The sequence below is a fragment of the Melopsittacus undulatus genome, chromosome 8 (genome assembly GCF_012275295.1).
Source record: "Melopsittacus undulatus isolate bMelUnd1 chromosome 8, bMelUnd1.mat.Z, whole genome shotgun sequence".
Taxonomy (NCBI): Eukaryota; Metazoa; Chordata; class Aves; order Psittaciformes; family Psittaculidae; genus Melopsittacus; species Melopsittacus undulatus.
Genome location: NC_047534.1, coordinates 7,500,079 through 7,526,020, shown reverse-complemented (window position 1 = coordinate 7,526,020; position 25,942 = coordinate 7,500,079). Strand labels below are relative to the sequence as shown.

The window sequence follows — 25,942 nt, the reverse complement described above, 5'->3', positions numbered from 1 at the left end:
TGATAAATTATTTTTTATTTTTCAAAATTCCCTCATTTTAAAGTCACTTTTCCTTACTAGCCACAACAATGACATATTTTTAAATTAAATATTTTCCTAAATAATAGTTTTAGAAGGCAAATACTTAGTACTAAAACATAAACAACATAAATTATCTTTTATTCACTTAAACCTGTCTTTTTTACAGTAAAGTAAGTGAAACTTGGCAATGTAGGGAAAAATGCAAAGGTACATTATAAAGCTTATCGTATGAAATCAGTTTGATTGTTGGATATGTAAACACTATTAAAAGAAAATATTTTTTATATGATGCAGAGAAAATACAATCCTAGTTATTCTCTAAAAATACATGTAATAAAGTAATTTATTTGGACAAGATACTGTGCAAGTTATGCAAAACCTATTCTGGTAATTAAAGCAAACATGTTACTGGTGGTACTCCCACAGTGTATGTATCAACCAGAAATCTCTAATCACATACTGGAAAGATCAACACGTTTTTTTAAAACAGTAAAGCATCTTCAGTCTTCATTCACATTTGGACTTGGAAACAGTGCTTTCCTTGGCATTAAAATACCAAATATATTCTTTAAATACGTGCAAACATAAGTTTTACTTCTACAAATACAGTACTGAAACCACACCACACTGCTCATCATACAAAAATAATGCCATACACAGTCACACACAGAGAGGAAAAATGGATGTAAACTGCTGCCAGGGGAAAAACATGGTGCCTTCCTGAAGCTATGGGAAAGGCTTTTTCAGTACTTCCCAAGGACTGGATTTCAATTAATAATTTCCCATCACAGTTCAATTATGACAAGCAAGACAGGAAAAAAAAAACTTTCTTTTTTTTGAGAATAAGAAGTGGCTTCTTGTTGGAAGAAGGGATGAATCAATCACTAAAAACAAAGAGTGGAGCTTCATTCTGAACCCACATTAGTATATATTGGCAAACTTCACTGATACCAGGAAAGTTGTTTTGCGCTTCTACTACTGTGACTTCACAATATTATTGAAGACCTCCTCTTGTCTTTTACACTATTGAAAACATGATTTGCAATGATACGGAATGCAGCCCAGATCAAGCGTCTGGTGCCTTTCACCCTCATGAAGTAGGCATCTGCATACCTCAGTTACCACAGTTCCAGTTAAGATTTAGACAAAACATGATTTATCACTATTTGGACCAATAATTTACGATTGAGACATTGTCACTTAGGCTGAATAGGTCTGTGCTCTCCACAGTCTCATCAAAACTAGTGTCTCCATTACTTGATTGTGAAATTGCTCATTGTGAGCAATGATAGCAAAATTTGTCCCTTACTGGTAACTGCACCCTAAGCTCAGTTGTGTAGAATTTAATTTTACTGGTGGGAGCAAGGATATCACAACACAAGCTACAGGCCTGTAAAAGCAGGACTCACATGAGCAGAGTTACATGCATGTCTGTGCAATTAGGACCTGTTAGATTTGCCTGTTATTCATTTACACTGATGTGACATCTTCATCTCTGCTCAAATGTGAATCTGAAGAACAGTGTGCAAGGTGTGTGAATCTGAAAGAAATGAAGGGAACTGTAATGTTAAAAAAATGTAGTAAATGTAATGATCGTCTGCAAAAATATTCACAGTTGTATGGTTTGTAGCAGCTATGGTAAAGGGTCAGAAATACATTGTGGCTAAAAAGGTTGCCTGCTTTGACAAAACTATTAGCTCTATCAAGTCACATTTTGCACATGATGTAGTAGAAGTCAGTATTTAAAATACCCCATTGCAAATTCAGTTCAGTAAAATATTTTAGTAGCACAAAAAGGTCATGTATTTCTCTCCAGGCAATAGATATTTAGTTTCCTTTTAAGTGATACTGACTACTGCTTGGAACAGGTAGATGGCAACAACTTAACAATTAACAGCATTTCTGTCCAATTCTTGACTTTCACTGACCATTAGTGGGGACTTAGAGTGTTCTGTTTTCCCTTTACTCTCCTCATCTTCTAAATCCTTTGATACTGCAAGGTTTTCCTCAGAAGTGCCATGCACAGTGAGCCTAGATGCTTCAGTTGCATTTCCTCTGACAGTAATGTGCTCCCATCCACCCTGTAAGAGATCAATAAAGAAATACAAAAGGAGAAACATCACCCTACAAGTACAATATCTGATGTGATGCTTTACGTGCGCCACTAGTTTTATACTATTTACTCAAGAGGGAAGTAATCCTGCTCTGGGCTGAATCGGGAAAATGGTTCTTTGTAAAACAAACCAAAACAAAATACAAAATACCCCTTAAGGATTATTTTTACTACAGGAATTCAGATTAGTAGGGTCAGGTGCTCCTAATAGAGTCATTGCAGGTTTTCTACAAACTTATAAGAGGCCAAAACCTTGAAACAGCTTTTCTCAAAAGACTGAGTGTAATACATGGAAGCAACAATGAGGAATAATCATGTGCAGACTAGGAAGGAATATGTTTTTTTTTTTGTTGAGTTTTTTTTTAACGGCACTTACTTTACTGCTTTTCTCGTTACAACTTTGAAATTACCTATATAAATTAATACTTATCAAACACAAATGAATGACTTCCTAGCTGTAACTGCATCACCTACTATACTAATATATAAAATTTAACCTAAAGCTGAAAAACAAAGGTCAGTTTCCTGCAGGTATATGCCAGCTTTAGAAAGCTGGCCAGCTAAGCAGGATGGCACTTTCCTGTTCCAACACTCCCATGGATATTTGGATACACAACTTTTAGGCAGTATTATGTCCCCAGCACTTACCCCAATACCATAGTCCCAGGAGAGGCCCTTAGGCTCCATTGGCTGAACACCAGTCCGATGGCAGACTGTCCCACAGCTCAAACTATGACTTCCTTGTACTTTGTCAGCTATCACCCAGACCTCAAGAAAGCAAAGAGAGGCAATAAAATGTGCTCTCCATGCTGCTCTTCTAGATATTTAAATTTTAAGTGTGTCCTCACTTTCAGAAACCAGTCTTGATGTTGAATAGTGTTAATGATTAAACTGTTCTAATGTAGTCAGAGACACCCTCAAACAAACAACTAGATACCAGTGTCATAATTAAAACATTGCCAGAGAGTAAGATTTAACAGGAAAGAGATTAAATATATAAAATAGCCTTACTAGTTAAAAGAAAGAGGAAAAAAAGTGAGGCTTTTCCTAGCAAAGGGCTGGTTGTATGACTATTTCATTGGCACAGTTTTTGTCTTGCTGTCAGGATTTCACTATTTAGACAATCTTCTTAATCAAATAAAAACAAGTCTGAAGAATATTTCATTTACTTACAAAAGAATGTTATGCATAACTGCTAATAAACTGCTATGTGGAAGCTTGATACACACCTGGTCCAGGGGCCCTATAGACATTTTACGGATGTTATTTGAAACGTGGTCCCAAGTAGATCCTTGAGGGTAGCTTGGTGTGATACCCTGCCGATACCAAAGGTTGCCTATAAAACACAGAGTCCTGGTTACAGCTCAGGATGTCTGCGTGGTGTAAAGTGCTAGTAAACAACATAACAAAGCAATGCTTAATACTTCCTGTGTTCAGTGGAACTGCATTATGGTTTTGACTAATATCTCACAGTGAAGAATAATGAGGTTCCTACTTTCAAATTTGTATTTCTATAATTATTCTTTAGAACTTTTCTGGAAAACAGTAAATACTCTGTTTTATTTTCTTGGGGAAAAATGTTCACATAAGGAACTATGCACCAGAGACATAAAGCAAATGAGATTTGAAGGAGAGTGGTGTTAAAGGCTTGTTTCGTTTGTAAAAGGATGCTCATCATTTATTTTGCAATGATGGTGCTGTTCCTAGGTTTTGCAACAGGCAAGTATTCTTCGTCAGTTATGTATGTTCTAGGTAAAACCCTAGATAAAATCCTGCCAAGCAGTTCTCCTTGTTGATACTCACCTATCTCTTGCCCCAAGAATAGCACAGATGCTGGACTGTGCTGGACTGTTGCTACGTAGGGCACTATCAGATACAACAAAACCCAAGTCTTTAAAAGCAGTACTTCAGTGGGCTGCCTACTCCATCTCTTGCAACATAAAATATATTAATCATCTTGAAGCAACAGTAACCATCTGTTCAAGCAGAAGCGCTCTTAGCATCTCCTTTTTAATTCGGTCTGATGTATACTGATCTATTTTCTGTAACATTGACAGATAGGTAACTTTAAAAAGTCCTTACCATTTTTATCCAACACAAACACAGATGTTCGTCCTACTGAGACTTGTTTTAACTTCTGTTTTTGAGGTGAAGGAATATGGTACCAACAGTCACCTAAAGGTTAGGGATACTTGAGTCAAACATTGAGAAAACAGAATTATATATGAGAAGTTTTGTAAATGTCTGCAGCTGAAGTACAGAGCTGTGCAAGAAATCTCTAAACATTACACTTACTATATTTTGACTAGCTTGTTTTTAGAAACAAACACTTTAAATCACAGAAGTGAAGTCCCAAATTAACTGCTAAAATTATCATGAGTGTTGTTTATATGCACTCTTTCGCACAGCTATTGGAAAGACCCCTGCTAAACAGATTGTTTTCAGAAATGGCAGGGTAGTAGAGCTTACACAATGTGTAAGATGAAGACCATGTTAAAAAAGTACAAGCACTTACCTGCAGGTTTTTTTTGAGACACTGAACCCCGATAGAAGGCAGATCCATCTCTAGCAATAGCCCACACTTGGTAAAATGCTCCAACTGAGATGGAAATGAAGGGCTGATCTGTTCCCACGTGCAGCCAGGATGTTCCCTAACAAACCACAGAAGGTGAATTGTGGAGCAGTTGTTCAGAACTCCATGACAAAGTATCATGGATTATTACTAAATGAGACAAACATGTGAGACAAATGAGACTACATAGTGAAAAATGTTGTGAAGAATAATCCTTACCTACCTGTACAACTGAACAGAAATGAGGTCCCTGATCCTCAAAGATATTTGGATATAACTATATGAAAATAGCTGTGTTGGACTCTTAACAGGGAATTTTCTATTGAGATCACTGGAATTTAGGCACCTGCATGTGTCTGAATAGCTGGGCTAGTCTTTTTTTTTTTTTAATAATCCCTTCGTTTTGATTATGCAGAATGGGTCTTACAAAAATCAACTGATACAGGGTTTCAGATTCCAGACACAGTGTTCCAGTTCTTGCTGTTGCACTGCTTTACAGATCTGTTCTACTGCAACTGATCGAACAGGGAGAAAGATAAAAAAAAATCCTGTAAGTTTTCAACTTTTTTGTAGTTTTCTCCCAAATTCCACTGAAGTATATTGTTACATTTTGTCCTGTTGTAAATATGGCTTAAAATCAGCACATACCAACCCTAACGTGATGTTTCAGTATGTATCTATTAGTAGGAAATAAGTATTCCTGTTGAAGTTACTGGGACTATTTGTTCCTTTTTGCATACTTTACTGGACATGCAGTCATTGTTTCTGTCCCAGTCCAAGCCCATCTGTCTTCAATAAGCAAAGTCAGTTCCAGGCCAGAAAAGTCAAAGGATAAACTCCCTCTGATATCAACAGGCATTAGAAATATGGGTCCATACTTTAGAGAAATTCTGTTCCTCAACAGTTCATATATAGGGTGCACACATTAGCAACAATTAAAAAAGGAACAAAGCTGTCAGTGCAAAAAGTGAAAGTGAAATGCTTCACAAGATGTACAGGAGCTGAGAGAGGCTCCTGCAGGTGACGTGGCATAAGCTAAGGTAGATTATGCAAGAGAAGCGCTATTATAAGAAATGTGGGCAGCAAACTGTTACAGATGATAGACAAGGACTTTCAAATCTGGGAGATAGGGAAAAACATAACAAGGTGCTTTGAGAGAAGGCACTGCATGATTGTGTGTATGTACTTGCATATCATATTAAATACATCAATAAGGCAGTAAAAACAAACAGGGAGCCTTACAGCTGGATTTTGCTGTGTCACTCCAAGCCTGCAGAGCACGTCTCCTTTGTCACTGATTGCCCACAGTGCTACTGCTTCTTCACCATCTGCATCTGTACTGGGAATTATGGAGATGTCCCACAGGGTAACAGGAGGCACTTCCAGCCATGGCCCATTGGTGACTATCTTACATTTTCTGAAGCAGAAGAAAACCAAACCCGTCTCAACAACATACTTTCTAGAACTGAATTTATTTCTTGGTCCACTGTTGACTTCAGTTCAAATAATCCTGAAGTCTCTTCATTACGGAGGCATTAGTATTTTTAATTTCAAAGACGTTTATAACAATCAATCATGTTTTGCATCAGGTTTTGAATTTTGACATATTACTGATTTCTCAAAGCTTCTGGTTTTAAAAACTTTGTAAATCTAAAGCTGAAGTTTGTGCTACACTGCTTCCTGGCTCTCTCCAACTCACTGGGCAACAGCTGGATAGTGAATATTCGACCCCAGCTGAGAATCCCACTGCAGACAGAACTCCACACCTGATTTATTCCTTCCTGTCTTGGTTAAGGGAATTATCTTACAATTATTTTTTTTGTGGGACCTGTTAAAAACTTACATAGCATCTTAAGGCAGGCAGAGAGAAGAGTTAGAGGTAGGTCTTTCTGGGAATTGGTGTCTTTTTTTCTGTGGAAACTGCAACAACATAGTGCTATTTCAGAAAGATCATCACAACAGTGATTTCTTTGTATGAAGAATGTCCTAAAAAACACGGGACATTCCTCCTTTCTCCAGTTCTGAAAAACTGGATCCAGCCTTAAGTTGTTCTCTATTAATTTTCAATCTTCTATTGATAATTAAAACAAGAGGAAATGTTTAGACTTGAGGGTATTTCTCAAGTTGCTGATTTTATTTTAGGTCACCCTTGTGATTGACTGGATGCAATTTCTTTTATTGCCTATTCTGGAACAACAGCTTGATGCTTCAGGACCTTCCTTCAAAGATCATTGTAAAAGGGACAAAAAAAGCTATGTAGCATCAACAGCAAACAGAACAATGCAGAAATCCATAGCAATTTATTATCATAACTAACAGATGCTCTAGTACAGAAAGCATAGAAAAGCTGGAAAAACAATGAATACACACTAACTACATATCCCACAAAATGAATTAGGATATCTACCTGTAAAGGCTTACAATTAAAGCCACAGTGCTAAAGATCATCAGCTTCTCTATCGGAGATGGGTTACTTATTGCAGGTTTCTTTGCTATTGCTTTTGTTGACTGAGTGACAAGACTCTCCTTCTTGTAACTAAAGGACTCTTCCAGGCAACATTTAGCATTCAAGTTCCAAACTTTTATTTATAAATTCCTCACCTTGCCCAGCGCCTCCGTCGGACAAAGTCTTTCATTGTCTTGTGACCATGGTAAGACCTACCAAAAGAGATTTAAATAGGTGTTCATGAGAGTGTCAGAGCACCTCCACTGTCAGTGCCAGCCTGAGAGCACTGCCTATGTATCTGTCCACCAGACATCCCTGTTGACTCTAAAACACTTGAGACTGTATTTGCTAGCCTCAGCTTGCTGCCCTGCCTCCCCAGTGAATGTCAGTGTTAGTGTCCCCCTGAAAAGGAGAAATCAAGGCATGCTTGTCCCTGTTAAAGCACAGTTAGTATGCAAAAGAGCAAACAAGAAGAAGCAAGGACTTAAGTATGGCATTTGCCTGCAAGTATTTCAGGTAGAAAAAGTTATTGCTTACGCTGGGAAGTCTGCTGCATACTGCCAGCCCTCCCGATCAGTTCCGCCTGAAGTATTAAAATCGATGTACCAATCGGATACCTATTGTCAAAAGGAGACAGTGAGAATAATAAGCACAATCTACACCTACTATATAATGAAAATAACCTCTTTCACCCTTTCCCTCCACCTTTTGGAGTGCAGTGCTTTGCTAGAAACATAATACTTGCAGTACGAATTCATTTAAATTTAAATTCCCAATTCATTCATTAATTAAATTAATTCAATCAAAAAGGATCAGAGCAGCAGTCTAAGGCCTCCTAAACAAGAAAGCCCCACTCAATGCAATATATTCTTTTGATTATGGAAGATTACTGCTATTCTGTAAACAGAGAAACCAAGGTTAAGTATTACAACAAATCCAGAAAGAAAATCTGGGTCATTTAAGCCCCAGTCTTGTGTCCTACTCTCTAAGCTTTGCCTTCGAGAAAAGGCCTCTAAGACAAAACTTACCCAAGTCCACTGTGGAGAAGGAGGCTTGGTGTTGAGTTTTGTGCATTCCTGCAGGCCAGATGCATCACTCCACATGTATCTGTCTGTGGGCAGACCTCTGTGGTGAAACAGCATACAAGGAATGCAAGGTCATTTACAACACGGAATTTGAAAGGTGAGGGAAGAAAAGCCTACTTATAGCACTTCCTACTTTCATACATGAAACAGTTTTCCATCATTAATTTCTGTATTTAGAAATATCATGTGAGTGATGAGGATAGTGGGAAAGAACCTGCACAATTGCTTCCAGTTATACCAAACTTAAGGACCGTGTAAACTTTTATCTGTAGAGTGATGTTCCTCACTGCTATTTAAAACTGGAAGGTGAATCCTGAGTTTTTTCTGGCATAAACACTCACGTGTGTGAATGCTTTTTCAATACTTTTGTTTAAATATACTATTCAAGGACCCAAAGTATTTAGCACAATATATATGAATGCATATATCCTAGACAAAATTTGCTGTATGACCCTAATAATGAAAAATGTTTCAAGTAGGCACACTGTGCACTCAACAAAGCACAAATTTGTAATGTTCTGCTACAAATGCATTTTGAATGAATAATTACTAATCTAGAAAATTGAGAAATATTGCTCCTTCCATCTCAGGTTAACAATAAATGCTGGAGGAGACTGAAGACAGAGTAACTGTAATAACTACTCTAAAAAGCTAAACCAAACCCCTTATTTCATTTGACAGTGGTAAAAACCAATGGCAAATAAATACAATAAACAACCTGCTGCTATATCCAGTGACTGGATTCCACCGCTGGTTCTCATAGATGTAAACACATTTCACATCTGATTGTGTATAAATGTTATCAGCACTACTGGCCAGTCCTGTTAAGAAATAAATCATCTGGATTATATTAAAGCTAAACCTTAAAGAAAGTACATGTTAAATTCCAACAGGCGCAGTAATATTGCTGATTATCCTGTTTCTCGCTCTTAAGCTGAAAATACCAATGTAATAAAAGACTGCAATACCAGTTCCTTCCTAATACAAATATAAAACGGCAATACCAATTCCTTCCTAATGTTTGACCTCTTCACTGTATATCCCTACCTGTTAGGCTAAAGGACAGACAGCTGAAATAGCGTGAATAGCTGACCCAGTCAGGAAAATAAGAAACGTGCACACCACAGCAGACCAATGTCCATACCTTGAATGAAGCCACCTCCATATCCACCAGTGTAAACCCAAGCTGTGTGATCGTATCCTATGCCCCACACTATGCCTCGGTTATTGCACTCTACCAGTCGAAGATGACCTCCAACTTGACGCCAAAACCTGCCAAAAAAAGGACAACATTGCATTTACTCTGCACCACAAGCATCAGGAATGTATGCTTTCCTCTCCTGCAACTCAACTTCACATACACTCTTGTTCAGCCTCTGTGCAACCTGTAAGTGCAGGCAGTTGCCAGTTGAAAGCATTTCCCTCTGGACAATCACTGAAAAGTAGATATAAGGAACCTATCTGCATTCACTTGGAATTTTTGGGCTTGGAAGTATTTTACTTTTACTTTGTGACTTGTGTTTCTTTTTAGATACATATATATTTTTTTTACATTAGTTAGGAAAATTTTGCTGGAACCCTTATGTCTTCGTGGCCATCAACTGCCCCAGCTTTAATTTCATCCTCTTTTATTTTTTAATCTATTTTTATCTAACAAGACAGCAAATTACTTATGTATTTGCTATAGAGCTTGGTAAAAACAAGGGCTTTGATTCTTCCTATTCTCCTAATCTTTGCAGGTTAATCCTTTTCTGGGGCATTACACAGCCAGTTAGCCATGGTACCTTTCTGGGGAAGAATGGGAAAAGTAAAGAGATTGCAGAGGAGTATTTTAGTTACCAGAATGGCACGAGATCATCTAGATCGTGGATCCCTCAAACTAAGATGCAAGAGCTTTGTGATTTGCCAGATGTGTAGGGTGCTCTACCCTGAAGAAAAAGGACTAAAGGATTTCTTAGCATTATTAAAAGATGCTTTATGTGAGTAACGTGAAACTGTGTATATTTTTTAAATTGAAGACTGGCCTTTAAGCCTCCAGTTCTGAGGCTGGTATGTTTCTGCTAGAAGAGTTGGCAGTAATATATTGGCATAGTTGTAATCAAAACTGTAAAGTAGCTGCTCCCAGACCACAGTGACTATGAAGGACTCAGAATTTCAGTCCTGACTCTGATAAAACTGAAAACTTAAATTCCACTACAATTACAGTGATGATGTTTACTTTTAGACTAGGTCATCTCTTAATTTAAGTAATTATGACATGAAAGATGCAATCACCAAAAATTGGCAACTCAATGAGAAAGGCTTGTGAAATCACATGAGTAGCTCCAGCAACTAAAAATTCAAATAAGATTTGGTGAATTTCTTCACAGGCAACCATGAATATGAAGGCAGCTATTAACCTTTTCATTGACAGACATCTGCAGTGTACTATATATACTCTGACAGCCTATCAAAGTTACCAAATTGACATGAAAGACAGTCTTTGCTGGATGGCATCCCATGCAGAAAGAACAGCTTCTGAAACCTCTTACATTTGATCACATGGCATCACTTGTGCTCCATCCTCCAGTTCAGGACTTGGCTCACTAACAAAGATGTCTCCTTTACAAGTAACTGACCAAATGGCATGGTGAGAAGGAGGGCCTTGAATCCGTCTGCTTTCACAACAGGACATGTTCAGCAAAGACAGCTACAAAACAGGAAGCACAGAACCAAAAGCTTCCATTTACAGTGGTAACAAAAACTTCCACATGGGTGCTTCAGTTTTATAAAACAAAGTTTTACCTTTGTATGTTCTTGCAAATCAGTGAAGTGAATTTGCAGCTTTTTCTCAAAAGCATCAGAATTCAGTTTTGGAAATCATTAACAATCACTGGAACTATTGTGTTTGCAGTATCTGGTCATTATGAACTTATCATTCAGGGCTTCCTTTGCTGCAGTGTGTATGTGCCTGCCTATACATAAGACTCTACAACAGTGACAACAGGTAACAGTTTTTATACCAATGCAGAAGAATAGACTAACGGAATTAAACTCCTAACTCATTCATAGCCTAATCTATATCTGGAGATAGAAGGGGAAGGAAAAACAATGTTGGTTTTACTGTAGATAGTAGGATCAGCATCAGAAAGCATGCAAAGTCCAGTGGACAAAAGAAGCCTCAGGTGCCTCTAAGTTTGAACAGACTTTTTAAATACCTAAATTGTGAAAACAGATAAGTAACCTAAATATATGCGATGCTGAGATTCAGAGACTAGCTTTATGTTTTATTGCAGATATTGCCATCTTGAAATAAAAAATACACAGAATTACCCAGTCATGCATTTCTTGCTCTGTTGTGGCTGCCAGGCGGATTGGCCACCGCTGCTTCGTCCTTTCAGGTGTATAAAGTGCAAAGGAATGTTTGGCTTCATTCAGAACTTCAACTATAATAGTGACTTCATTCAGGAACACGTGGATATACTACAACAAGGCAAAAAAAAATTGCAAGTAAAACTAAGTTAGATATACCTTCCTCAGAGCCAGCGTTTTTGCACTTTAGAACTACAAATGAGGTATTCCTGCCAAGGACAGCAAAGAATCAGTTCTTGGTGAAGAAGGAACAGGGCTCTCTATTTCTAGTCCTGCACTACCTCTCATTCCTACTGCCAATATGCATTAACCCTATTGATGAAGATCATGGCCAGGCAAGCTTGGCTCTTTCTTCACAAGAAAGAACATTTTGAACTTCCAGAAGAATTCCACATTAGTACAAAGCTAATGGTTCAAACAATGTGGATCGTTGCTGACTGGGTATTTCTGACACAGCATTAATATAGCTGCAACTTAGGAAAGCTTGCAATTTGCTAGTACTCTAGATTCTGTTTGCACTGGTTCCTTAGAACAGCAGCGTACCCTAATTTGCCTTCCTTTAGAAAACTTTTCCCTTCAAAGGTTTTCCTTTGCCAAATACAACTCTCTCAGGGGTCTCAAGGTGAACACACCTTTTTCTCCTCATAATACATGTAATAGATGAACAGGATGCTGTCACGAATTCCATCGCTCCCAGTGAACTGCTCAAGTGCGACTCGAACATCCATCCATTTATGAGGCTTCCAATTCCTCCACCATTGCAAGGTTCCAGTTTTAACCCAAACCGACTGCAATGCAAACACAAATTTGCAGGAGTAAGCAATCTGTGTGACTCACTTTCTCCTAAATACTACTTTTGTGACCACAAAAAATCTCTGCTGCAGGTCAGTCTGATCAGATCAGTTCATTCTGACACAGAGGGTACCAGAGTGTTCAAGAAGCTGAAGACAAAATGAAAACTGACAAAACTGGACAAAAAGGCACTGAAGTAGCATGTGTACAATGGTGTTAACATTTTACCTCTGAAAGAATGCAGGAGCACACAGATACTGACTCCAGTGTGTTCCTGTTACAACACAACTTCTACTTGGATTCTAAAGGGTTTTGACATTATCTTTTTAAACCTGATTAAACCCCTGCACTCCAAGTGGTTTTAAGCAACTGAATTCCAGATGTCATTTGGTAATTAGCAATGAAGAGACCAAAAATGTGAATGAATCTGAAAAGAGCCAAGGAGTCATAACAGCGAACATCAAACAAAAGTGCTGCTATTCAGGTGCTGCTGTTGACATCTGCATCACTGTTTTATTTATGGAACTTACATTAATTCCTTAAGAGTTGCAGAGAGGGATAGCTCACGTACTTGAGTCACTGGTTCAGTTAAGAAGCTTCATCTTGTGGTGGAATAATTCATACAAAGTTCCACAGTTGCAAATATTTCTCTGTGGATTTGAGGTTTTAGTGTACTCAAATAATGCTGACCAATCTGGTTTTGCTCCTATACAAAACTATCAGCTAATGTTTTTAGATAAAGATTGCTGCTCCATGTTGATAAGCTGTTAAATTTCCCATAGGGAGCTCAGACAATGATAATCCAGGAAAGTTGTCATAGGCAGAAATAAGAATATAAAGCTAACAATTTCTAATCAGTACATCAGAAATATGTTACTGACGCCCAGTATTGATAGATATGTTCAGTAAACAGATAAGCACCCTCGCTGCTTACCTGCTCAATAGCCTGTTCATAGTGCCTGAAATTCTCCAGCTCCCGCTTTGTCCTTTCACTGAGCTGCTGAAAGATCTGCTTTCGCCATGCTGCTGTCTGTGCTGGAGTGATAGACAGCGACAGGGATTGCACAGAGGATGACAAACCTACAACAGAACCCAAACCAAATTTTGAGCTTTAAATACAGTTCTGTGGAAGGTAAAACATGATGCTGCTTTGAACACTGGACTGAATCAACCCAGTCTAACCTAATTGTTCTAGCTATTATACTTAAAAATTACTGAATGCTTCAGAATTGACAGCCAAACTTTGTAAATAATGCACAGAAATGGGATCACTAGATGGGAATACAAAATCTTTCAAGGCCATCATCTAGATAGTATAGTGCATTAAGAGTTACACTGCTATTACATCTATTAGTTTATGGTTTATTTTTTGGAAATATGGTTACATTGCACTGTCTCTCAATAGTCTAAAATCTAACACCATCTAGTTATGAGCTGAGCTCACACAGTGACTCTGAGTAATTTCTGTATCTCACCCTCGTCTCAGTAGGAATGGTAGGAGAGAGGCGCTATCTGTGGCATCTGCATCTCTCAACAGAGCCCTTTTCTCTGCTTCAGTTACCACTCAGTGGTATGAGGGGTTTTGCCTGAAGCTGCAGTTTTTTGTGCAATAAAGAATGAGATGCAGATCCAGCACAGACTACTTTACAAAATTCTTACTGAAACTTGAGAGAAAACACCACCTTTAGATTTCTGTATCACAATCCCAAAGTGCTTTCCAGCTAAATACAAGCAGCAGTATCCTCAGACGTGGAGTGTATTAACAAACTGCAGTAAATGAACTATCAGAAGTTTTGTCCATGGTTTTGTTCAAAAGGGCCCAAACCAATGTTTTTCTTAAAGAGCATATTGAACTGTGATTGGGAATTAGGGTCTGTTGTAGCAACTGGAGAGTACCTGATGGAACAGTGAACCATTTCAATGGGCTGTGCAAATCTACAAGACAGCCTCCCCCAGACACCCAGGCCCACAGTGGGTGATCATCGGCTCCATACTGCTCTTCGGCTCCCACTGAGAACATGCCAAGGGAAGACAGGCTGGATGTTTCTGCAAAGCTGCTGACAGAAAGGACTGGATGCTTTTGGGCCTCCTTCAAGTCAATGTTTGTCCACTGCAGTTCTGCAGAAGGATTTGGGTTTGTAGGTTTATGCATTTCAAGATTAGCATTCTCATTATTAGTCGAAGCAACAGTGACTTCTCCTTGACCAGAGTCCAGAGGATTCACAGTCACATTTTCCTGAGTTTCTGCTGTCTGGTTGCCTGGGCTGTTTCCACTGCTGCTGGCTGCAGCTCCTGCTGGGGGGGTGTTGGCAAGGCTCGTGGATACGCTCAGAAGCTCTGTATCAGAGGAAGTATCTGCATGACCCTGAATGATCGCGTTTGTTTGGTTCTGAATATCATCAGTAAAGAAACAGCCAGCACTGAAGGACAAATAGATAATTAATTAACTATCACTCACAGCACTATAAATTAGCACAGACATATAGAAATCAATCCAGCATTTCAGCTTCAGGAGAGAAACAGACTTCTTGTTTTAAAGGTCAAACTCTATTACCAGGGGAGTCTAACACAAATCTGGCAGAGGAGTCTAGTAAATCTGAGGCACAGGAAGATATTCCATAGATATTTCATTGTTCTTTTCAAACAATAGGTGGTATTTGCTGCCTACAACTTGCAGGAACACTGAAGCAACATCGATTTTATGGATATGAAATAAATAGGATTTTTAAAGCCTATTATTAACTCTCTGATTTTTGTCTTAGCTATAGGGCTTTTACTCAGAGCACACTGACTCAGGCAAGTAGTTTCTGCAGCACTCCTGGTTCCACTGGCATGTCTTGCATAGCCAAGAGGCCAGCAGTCAGCTGGGAGTTACTGATTTAACTTTTCTAGGACAGGAAACACAGTGACACTTGGGACAGGGATAATTCCTAAAGAGAGCTGACACTCCTTCCTGATATTTCACAGGTAGTGTTTTATCTTACTAGAGACTAGCTCCAAATAGTGATAGTAAAGCCCAGTTACTGCAGACATGCACTGAACTGCAAAGTGAGAGCTTCAGTTTCTACTCTGTGTGCAACAAATGCTGCTTATTGTTAATTTTAACAGCAAAACCCCCAAAATGCCTTTTGGCATACATAATGATTAGAGATGCCCTGCCCGCTCCTCCCTGTCCGTACCGTTTGAATGTAAAGAACTATCTCCCAGCACTGAAATTCTTGGCATACAAAGTCTTGAGCGGGTCTTTCACTACATACCTGAGCAGACTTGTTGAGCTCCCGGTCTGAGATCTGTCGCTGTCTCTGCCAGACACAATTGCCTTCCATGTCTTCCCACTGAGCTCACTTGGTGTGACACCTTGACGGAAATAAATTGCTCTGTCATCGCAGCCAATTCCCCATACCTAGAGAAGGACATGGCTTGGTGAAGAAAATGCCATGGAATGCAGGTAGATGAAAGCTACAAAAAAGGTTCAGTAATGGAAAATTCAGCACAAAAATCTGCCAGACACAGCATTTTCCTTTTGTATTCTTCCTTAATGCAGATACTGTAGATGCAGCTTAAAATTCTATACCATCAAGAGAAAACTGCACCTGAATGTGCCACACATGAGACATGCTGTTATCTTCTGGTGAAGAATTTAGCCATGCATTCCCTCCTAGCAGTTCAAGCACATGGACCTCTTGTGCAGCTGTCCATATTGGCATTGCTGACAGTCCTCACCACGTGTGAATACCACCTGTACAAAGGGGAACGTAAATACCCTCACAACAGGTATACAGCTGTCTTACCTGGTTATTTAAGCCTACAGTTACCATCATCATTTCTCCAACCATTTCAATCCAGCTTGTCCCACAAGGATTATGTGAGTTCACTCCTCTTCTAAACCACACCTACAACAACAACAGCAGAAAATCCAAATTTTGCTCCTTCTGCATTCGCAGGCAGACACCTGGAATTTAGTTTGTTTATTGGATTAGTCTTAATCTCTAATACAACTTGCCATATCACCTTAAGAAGTCATTACCTCCTTGGTTCTTTATCAGGTAAAGGCAATTTTCTTAACAGTACCCAGACTGTGTCCTTGTGAACAACTACAGCTAGAATAGCCCACAAGGAGACTTTTTATGACTTTCTGTGACACAGTTAGTTTCTCTGCCATTGGAAAAAACACTTCATATTACATGTCAGCTGCAGGCTATTTCTGGTTACTCTGAATGGGGTTCTACATGGTGTTATTGGGTCCAAACCCCAGAAGCAGGGCTGATGCAGAGAACTGTCAAAGGGATCTTTTTAGTGGTACAGCTCTTTAAATTGTCTCCCCTTAGATTAGTTTTTACCAATCCAAAAGTGTCTGTGGGCTGGGTACCTGGAAAAAGTTTCCAGCTGTATCTAGCATATAGTTATATAGGAGTGAGCAGCTACTTTAGAAGTTGTTGAGTTCAATCACATAACAGTGTGCTTGACTATCTTGAAGATCTAAAGAAAACCGTGCTAGCATACCTACATTTATTGCAGTGGTTTTGTTTGGCAGATGGAGCAGGTGGAACACATCTAGCCAACAAGTAGTAACTCATTAAACCAGACTTACTCAATGACTTAAAACTACTATACATTCATAGAATTCATCTATGGTTTTGAATTCAGCATGAAGGGATTTGATGGCAACCAGCACAAGAGCACTCCAGTACATTCTCAAGACTTCCAAGACTGCCTGCAAGAGTTGGACTCCATGATCCCACTGGATCATGGAGCGTATCCAACTTGAGATATGCTATGATTCTAAAAACAAACAAGCAAGCAGAAGCAGACATTGACACCTCTTACTTTTCTATCCTTTGTAACACACCACACCACATCAACACCCACAGACACGTGCATAATCCCATTTTCAGAGCTTGGAGACTCCACAATACTCCAGGAAATTCCTGCAAGAAACAAACCCCAGAAGACACTGTGGATTAGTTTCTTATGCACCACTATATAAATCAAAGGGGTTTCCAGCTAAATTTACCAAACTTTACCTTGAGGATTATTCCTGTCTATTCCTTCTCTCACAATAGCTTGGCCTTCCCAAAGAGTTGCCCAAAGGAGGTCATATGGTCCACAGCTAATCTGTACAACTTCACCAGGAGTGGTGATTAAGGACCACATGGAACCCTCTGGATTGTGTTGGCAGACATTTTCTCTGTACCATACCTAGACAAGTTCAAAAATGAAACATAATCAAATAAAACTTGGAAAATATCACTGTAACAACACAACCTCTGAGACAAGCATGAAGACAAACTGGAAAGCACAGTCCTCCTCTAACAACAGGATGCTTGTATGCAGTGTATGCACTATGACCTTTAAAGGTATTCTTTTGATGGTGATTACGCAGCTGAATCTATTTCCTTATGTACGAAGGGAGGCGCCTTTTAAAGACTGGCTTTTATCGTGGAAGTGAACCTGGATTGGGTACAGTAACATATTGCTACATGTTCTGTGTGTATTTCAACATCTAAACTACACTCCAGTGTATTTCAGGGCATGTTATATAAACCAAGAATGAACAGATACATAAAATGTTACTGTTTGATGATAGCCTGACTTCATTTCCACAGAACAGAGCTTGCTACAACACGGGTAAAAAATGCCACTCTGTACAGCCTTCAGTGACACTCAGACCATATGGTCCTACTTGTCTGTGCACTTTTCTATAGAGTGCAGTCAAAATAGGAAGGTCACACATAGAAAGTATCCTCCAGCAGTCATACCAGAGCTCCAGAGCATGACTGCTGAGGGCTAAATGCTCATTTTTAGAAATACTTATTTTCTCTGGGGACTTTTACTTGGGAAATGAAAGCGTTTTACAATGTCAGTCTAGTAAGCTTGTAGAGTGGGATGCCTGTCACTTATTACTGGGGAGCATAATGCTCTGTAAGAATCTTTATCAGGTTTTAAGGTTCCTTCTCTCTGTTACCAGTCCCACTGTCTGCATTCTGGGCATTTTTCAGAAGACATTTCTCCCCCCAGGTTTTTAAGATTCACATGTTTATAGAGGTTTAAGGCTTCCAGCAACCCCATGAGACACTAAGCCTTTCCATTTACAGCTCAGGTTGTTACATAATGTTGTCTCAACACAGCTTTTACATCCCCTGCCAAATGCAAATACAGCTATTTCCTTACCAACATCAGACAATCTAGTTGAGGATGTCCCTGCCCATGCAGGGGGTTGGATTAGATAACCTTTACTGTCCCTTTCAACCCAAACCATTCTCTGAGTCTATGAATAACAAACCTGCCATGCCTTAAAAGTATTTAACTCCCTTTCAGTAGTAATTCATATTAGAAAACTTGGGGAACATGCACATACCCTTCCTTGTAAAGAAACAGCCCACACTGATAAACGGCCCAGAGGCTCATCGGTGATTTCCCATCCTCCAATGGAGATGTCATTGAACGGGTCTGGCAATTTATCTGGATCATCTTGGGATATGATCTGAAGCAAAGAGAAAAAGGATTGAGGAGACACTGCAAACAGAGAGGTGATTTGCCTGGTGGCCTAATTTTCTCTTTCATACTGGTTAATCTATGGAGATTCCTCTCATTCAAGGCTGCTATATGCAGAAAGAGAGGAAATGCTGTTGAAGCAGGATGAAAACGTCTGTTTCATCCCCTAACTGAAGGGAATTTTTACACCCAGAACAGTACATACAAACATTCTCTGAACTGGAAAGCTGGAACATCATAAATTACAACTTCTGCATATTCTTAAATTGAAACAATTACTAAAGAAGTTTTTGATACAGATAAAAGACACAGCTGGTGACTGATGCTAGACTGTTGCACCTCAAACAAGTGTGCTTTGTCAAACAACCAAAGAAAGTTAAAAAGTTGGTTTGAAATTTGCAAAGGAGCTGAGCATCTATCTCCAACTGCACTACCATGAGATCTGGCACCTTATTACCATGAGTTACTATGAAAAATCCCAGCCTTCCATTTGTACCTGCAAGAATTACAAGTTGGAAGTCAAGGAATACAGGTGCAGCCTACAGAGCACTGATAGAAAAAATAATTCCCCTGCATTTAAAAATTGATTATTTCAGAAAATCAGTTTATTTAATAATGAAAAGATAACAATAACCTTTGCCCAAACATCCCGTGATTTGTATCTCCTGTATCTGATCCACCTCCTGCGTCTGACACAAGAATTCCATTTCTTATCTTTTGTGTAGGTGCTGGGGAAGTCTATGGCATAAGTCCAGCCCTGCAAACAGAAGTTTTCTTGTATGAAAATCAGGACCAAGGGAAAGCTTGAAATCATAACTCGGAGCAATTCTGCGCAAGAATCACTCCTACAACTGCAGTACAAATTACTGTGCATGTCTCAACAGCCCCGATTAGCACATCAGCTAATTCCATATGAATCCTGTTCAGATTCCTCTGCATGATATACACAGAACAAGCAAGACACAGTAAAGCATTTTACTTTTTCATAGTAAAAGTCATAAACAACAGGGGCGTCTGGTAGCCAACATTTTGTGGCCTGTTCAAAGCAAAAAGCTTCTGTAGAAGCTGCTACAGACTTCAAACAAGAACCTTGTGTTGTATTATAGTTATTTCCTAGAAAGCAGCTATGTGAAGTTAAGTGCCTTTTATTTTTATAGATCTTTTACAGTTCTATAAAAGTGCCTTTTATTTCACGGCCTGAGAATTCCCAGAATAGATCTCTTTTTGGTATTGTTCACCTACCCCTTTCTCTGTTGGTTCCCCTCCAATATTTTCATCCACATACCAGTCAGACTCCCACTCCCAATGGGGTGAAGGCAGTGTGAAACTATCAAGCTGCTGATGTTTTAGCCCGCTCACATCACTCCACTGCCAGCGGTCACTGGGCAGTAATTTCTCACAAAAGCCACCAACTGGATTCCAGCGCTGTCAGAAATAATACATGATTTTATTTGAAATCATAGCATTCCAATGGACATCTACAGGGAGTCAGAAGTGATACATTGCTAATTTTCTGCAGCAAGAGAGGAATAAAAGCCTGGGGTGAATGAGACAATGCTCATGCTGTAAGCCCCTATCTAACAAAGTCTTTTGGAGAAGGTCTTTTAAGTATCAAAGAAGGGTTGACTGCAGTTAGTCCCAAACAAGTAATTTTTCAGCTACACAAATAGGAACATCTGATGATATATATCTTAATACTGATAGTGCTTTTTTCTTGGGAGATGCATGGCACCATCACACTGCAGCATTAGGATAATGCTGTATAGGTGGCCTTGGGATCTCTAATCTGCTCACCATGAGAAAGACGATTAGTATCTTGCATGCACTAGAAAAACAGCATGGCCTCTGCACCAGGAACTGTGTCAAGATAATGGTATCAGTAACTCTTCCCTGTGTCTTATGTTAACCAAAAGTTTTGGATGTTTTTCCAAATCTGGCTTTACTCAGTTACAGGACAAGAAACTTGATAGGGTTTTGCCAATGCAGCTGTGATTTTTCTTTCCCCCACCCCTTACCTACTATGTAAGTATTGGCAAAATTTGTCATGTCATACTCTCTTATATTTTAGGGCATGTGGAAAATTAGTGGTTTGTTTACTTTTACTAAGAATCTGGCTACAATGCTATGCACATTATCTATTTGAGTTTCACTCTAGTATTTTGGTTGCCATTTTTTCATAGCCTAGAACAAACAAAACAAGTTTTCAAATAACAAAATAAAAGGTAAAGTTTTCCATTTTAAAAGATCATGTTTGCCTAACAAAAGGAACACTTTTAAATGGCTAGAAAGTTGTGAAAATGTTAAGTAATGTATAAAATTAATTTGATGTATTTTTACCCATGTAGATAAAGTAATGTCTTTTCTCAACTTATATTTATCCCCTTGCCTGTTAGAAATCAGAGAAATGTGCTCAAGAAAACCCTTCAGTTTTCTCAAACAATTTTTGGTTAATTTAAAACCATAATAGATCAGTTTCCTTTAAAATACTATTTTGAATACATATTTTGTTGAAGTATGTCACATAGGAAGGATCATCTTAAAAAAAGCTTGAAACGTACTTCAGTGGAGAGTTATGCCTTTCTTCGAGTTGAAACACTAAAAAATAGCATTTTATTAAGAATAATATATTTAATATATAATTATATATATTATATATTTTGCTGCATGTAAGTTACATTGGACATAAGGGGATTGTGTCACTAAAGGGGATTATGTGTCACTAAGGAAGGGAAAATATCAGGTGAAAAGGGTGAATGTTCCAGCCTGCAATGGCTTGCATGAAGCAGGCTGTGGTGCACACTGGTGTTGCTTTTGGCCAGAGCAGCGAAGTATAACCTTCCTTTGAGAATTAAAATATTCAAAGAACAACCTGCTATTTGGCACATATGTGCTCTTCAGAAGCATCATCAAAACATGAGAATAAAGCCAAACAATCTTCCTGTAAGAAAAACACGCAGGGACAGTTGACATAGGGGTTTGCTATCGCTCTGTTCTGATGAGCACGTGGCAGTGTGACAGGTACCCACTATGTGTCGTACCTGGTTCTCGTAAGTTTCTTCCTGGTATCTAATAGGAACGTCACCCGAGAACACATAGGTGTAGACTTGATGGTCACAGGCTATTCCCCAGCAGCACTGCTTGACAGCAGAGACCCGCTTGAATTCCAGCTGTGCATCCTTGCAGAGCTCCCAGTACTGGCCAACAGTAGACAGGGTGTAAACCCTCCCAAAAATGTCGACAGCCCATAGAAGGGAACTGGGCATGGCCATGGCTGAAAGGCAAAAAGGAGATCTGATAACACTGGTGGTGCTACACACCCTGCTCATCTCAGTTACACAAACCCGTAACTTCTCTGTCTCCTCTTGGTGCATGCAACACAGGTACAAAGGGGAAGAAAGCTTCTCCATGAGCACACATCTAGTTTTAATCCATAGACCTGTTGTCAGGAAACCTCTTTTCAAAGCATTCTGGTAACTGCTTTGGGATCTGATCTTCATTTAATATACCTAAGTGGGTATTTATTTAAGTGTACTTAAGAGTGTGGTTTCCCAGCAGAGGCCTGGGTGAGTTCTATTCCTGTTGCACCACCTGATACTTTCTGGATACTGCAGCTCTCCCCTTCATGTGAGGTGGGTGTACACCAGTCCATTAAACTGTACAGATTTTGGTTGCTCTGTATGTCTCACAATCCCAACTACTGATGGGTATTTTGAACTTTGCCTCCAGTTCTATTAACTTTGCACTGGAGGACCAGGAGGGAAAGGTAGAAAAGGGGACTTTGATCCCACACAATGAAAGAAAAGAGGAATCCCTGATAGCTTCTGACTGGTAGCAAGCAATGGTACACAGGGACCAACTGGTACCTTGTGTTTGAATGGTGGAAGCAGACCTGGAAACAACTAGGCCAGTGGGGACAAACAACACAGTGCATTCATATGGGATTCCAGGGGGATGTTTCAGAACTCTTATTCTCAGAACTGCTGCTGCTAAGTACCTAAAAACCTGGGTCCACCAGGTGAGTAACAGGTAACAGTGAGAAAAACATTTATAGAAGCAGAGAACTAGTAAAATTCTCCTATTAGTTGTGGCAGCACAACTATGATGAATCCTCTAATTTTGACTTATTTTTTTCTTCTCTCCTTGTGGCTGGGAGTACACAGGCATGTATTTACTGCCTCTGTTTGCTCTTGGACCAGCCATTTATCTGCTTTATATATTGCCTTTCTGTTAGCTGAAGTAGGATAGTACAAAAGGACATAATATGTGGGAAAAAAATATTGAATGGAACAAAGTGAAGGTGAGGACAGAATTATAATGGGTGTACCACTGGGAAAAGAAAGACCATGAAAATAAGCCTTTCAGTATTACCACTTGAAATTCTGCAGAAAAGATTTTTTGACCGAGGAAAACACGATGCATTCCATCTTAAACAGCCAGAACATGAGTCTGGAGCAAAGGCAACATTACAAATACTGCAGTGAAGGTACCTGCCTAGCAGGTAATGAAGGGAAGTGATGCTTGAGTGTGTTAAAAGTGGGCAGCTATGCAAGCAAGGGCCTGAATCTGGAAGGACAAACTGAGCAGTCAGGAAGTACATGGAAAAGTTCAGGAAAAGGTCCAAAGATCACGAGGTTTGCAAAAATAAATTAAAATAATCCAGGCAGATGTAACTGGATTAAAATGTTCAAGACAGCTAAGACACTGCCGAGTACATTCCTTCTGAACTTCTGAGGACCGAGCGTTTGAAGAATCACAGGAAAATCACAAACGAATCTGGGATTATAAACTACTTTTAAGACTTCAGTGTTGGCCCCTCTGCACAGACTGCATTGCAGAAGATGAAGACATGTATCCCTTGATCGTGAAGGATGCTCAGCACTTGTAGCTCATGTGCATTTCAGTAAATGCATAAGTTGCCCAGTATCTTCAGGGGACTGTGAATATTCAGATCCACATCTTATAAATGCTTCCTCATCCCTCAGCTCAGCCAGGTCATTCTGAACTACAACTACTGAGATGAAGATGAGATACTGTTAATTATCATTTCCATCTGCCTGATATGACACTGATTGCTACAGAATTCAAGGAAACCATCTCAAATCATCTCATGTTGACAAGGTTCCTCCGGAGACGGGGCCATGTCCCCCCGGTTCCTCGGTCCGGGGCGAGAACAACATCAGGCTCCGGTGCCCGCGGGGCAAACCCACACAAACCTGCCTCGCCTCCCCTTGCCCACAGCACCCTGGGCGGGCCGTGCGTGGGGGTCTGCAAGTGCGGTACGAGCTCAACACCGCGTAAACAACACACGGGAACGGCCCCGGCGCGGGCAGCGGTGGCGCCCGCTGCTTTCCCAGCCGGGCGGTAAGGCCAGATCCGGGCTGCTGCCGCCGGGCCCGCCATGGCGGCCGGTCAGGGCTCCCGCTCCCCCTCCAGCTCACTCCCCCGCAGCAGGGAGGCTGGCAGCAGAAGACAGGAGAGGGTCTCCAGTGGTGACTCAAACGACCCGCACGCCGCCCCCTGGGGGACTGCACAGCTGCGCCGGCATCTCCGCACGGTCCCGCTGCCGCCTGCACCGGAGCCGCCGGGAAGGGCGATGGGGGGGAGGGCAAGAATACCGCGGGGGTTGCGCCTGGCCCTGCGGCGGCCCCATCTCAAGCCGCGCCGCCCGCCCCGTTCCCGGCGGCGGGACTGCTGACAGCGAGCGGCTCTGCCCCAGCCAGGCCCCCGGGGCTCGGCCCTCACCTGCCTCCCGCCGGCCGCGCCTCTCCCCGCCGCCCGGCGCCGTTCACCGGCGGAAGGAGCCTCCGCACGGCACCCGCCAGGACAGCCCCACACCGACGCGCAGGCAGCGTCCGCCCAACAGCACCGGGCGCTCATTGGCTGCGTTGCGGCGCGTCATGGCGCGGCGGGGAGGGGTGTGGAGGCGCGGGGAGGTGCTCTGCGCGGGAGAGCAATGAATGCAATGGGGTGAATGCAGCCCGAAGTGCGGTTCGTTCTTGATGCATCAGTGAATGTCCTGCCTGAGGTATAAGGAAGGAGGCGTCCTCGTAGCGTAGTCGCAGTCCTTCCCAGGAGAGCACCAAAGGTGCTGCTTACCGTTTGTTGCAGGACTTCCCTGCTACAGAATTGTAATCTCCCTTAGGAAGAGTTTGCTTATAAATCTCAGGTTTAGCTATCTCATTCCAGTTAATTCTGAAGTGAGTCAGGAAACCTCACATGATGGACAAGGCCTTCCATGCCTGTCTACTCAAATAACCAAACACAAGAGAGATCTGCAAACAGAAGGTATCTCAGATCTTTGTGTACCTCAAAGGTGCAGTAAAGAATGGTGAAAAACAGTCAGCTTTCATTTCAGGCCTTTCCCAAAGGGAACTGGTGGATCCATTGTGAATACAGCCCGAGGAGTTGCTGGTTAAAGAGAACACCTTTACCTTGCTCTTCTGTGGTTTGTAGGTTCAGATGGTTTTGATGTGCAGAGGGCTGTGGTTCAGAGGGCTGATGTACACATTAAACTCTCTAGAAGGAAGCCTGGATGAGGCAAAACCATCCTGTTTGGGGTGTTTCCTTCTGTGCCGCAGGGACACTTGACTCACATTGCTGTGGTTTGGTCCCTTGCACAGCTTGATGCCACCTCAAAACAGAATTTTTTACTCTCTAGTTGTGTTTTGACGATTTGATTATTGTAGCAAAACATATTTATAAAGAGCATGTGCCATAGGAAATTAATTTTACAAGATTTCTAATACTGAACATATATATGACATGTATTCTGTCCAGTTGCCATTTCAAGCATGCGGAAACAAGAGTGGTGGTATTCCATGGGAACTGTATTGCAGAAGAATTTAAGGAGCATTTTCTGGGATTTTCTCACAGTTTGAATTTTGAACCACAGTGCTGTAGTCTTACACGATGTCAAAAGGAATGACTGATTATGCAAGGCATCTGCGTGATAAGTCATGTACAACCAGTACAGTTTTCTCAGGCTTATTTTAAGGAGGACCTTACATGTGAAACCCAACAAACATTCTCCATGACACTGGTGTTTTTGTGGCTGGTGGCTCTGCTCT

At 40.5% G+C, this 25,942-nt stretch overlaps 1 protein-coding gene across 1 annotated transcript; it reads right to left on the bottom strand.

The window, feature by feature from the left end:
* On the bottom strand, positions 1–24,714 carry TECPR1 (tectonin beta-propeller repeat containing 1). The gene is made up of 25 exons (XM_034065333.1): positions 24,618–24,714; positions 21,914–22,146; positions 20,118–20,300; positions 19,510–19,632; positions 18,739–18,864; positions 17,405–17,579; positions 17,208–17,308; positions 16,172–16,273; positions 15,638–15,783; positions 14,277–14,800; positions 13,315–13,460; positions 12,221–12,376; positions 11,550–11,699; positions 10,769–10,926; positions 9,382–9,509; positions 8,956–9,058; positions 8,181–8,277; positions 7,690–7,769; positions 7,308–7,364; positions 5,949–6,123; positions 4,650–4,785; positions 4,217–4,309; positions 3,364–3,470; positions 2,783–2,902; positions 1–2,102 (listed from the first exon to the last, which is right to left on the bottom strand). Exons 2-25 carry the CDS (start codon positions 22,142–22,144, stop codon positions 1,905–1,907), a joined length of 3,615 nt encoding a protein of 1,204 aa, XP_033921224.1. The 5' UTR covers positions 22,145–22,146; positions 24,618–24,714; the 3' UTR covers positions 1–1,904.
* Between the last annotated feature and the right edge of the window lie 1,228 nt (positions 24,715–25,942).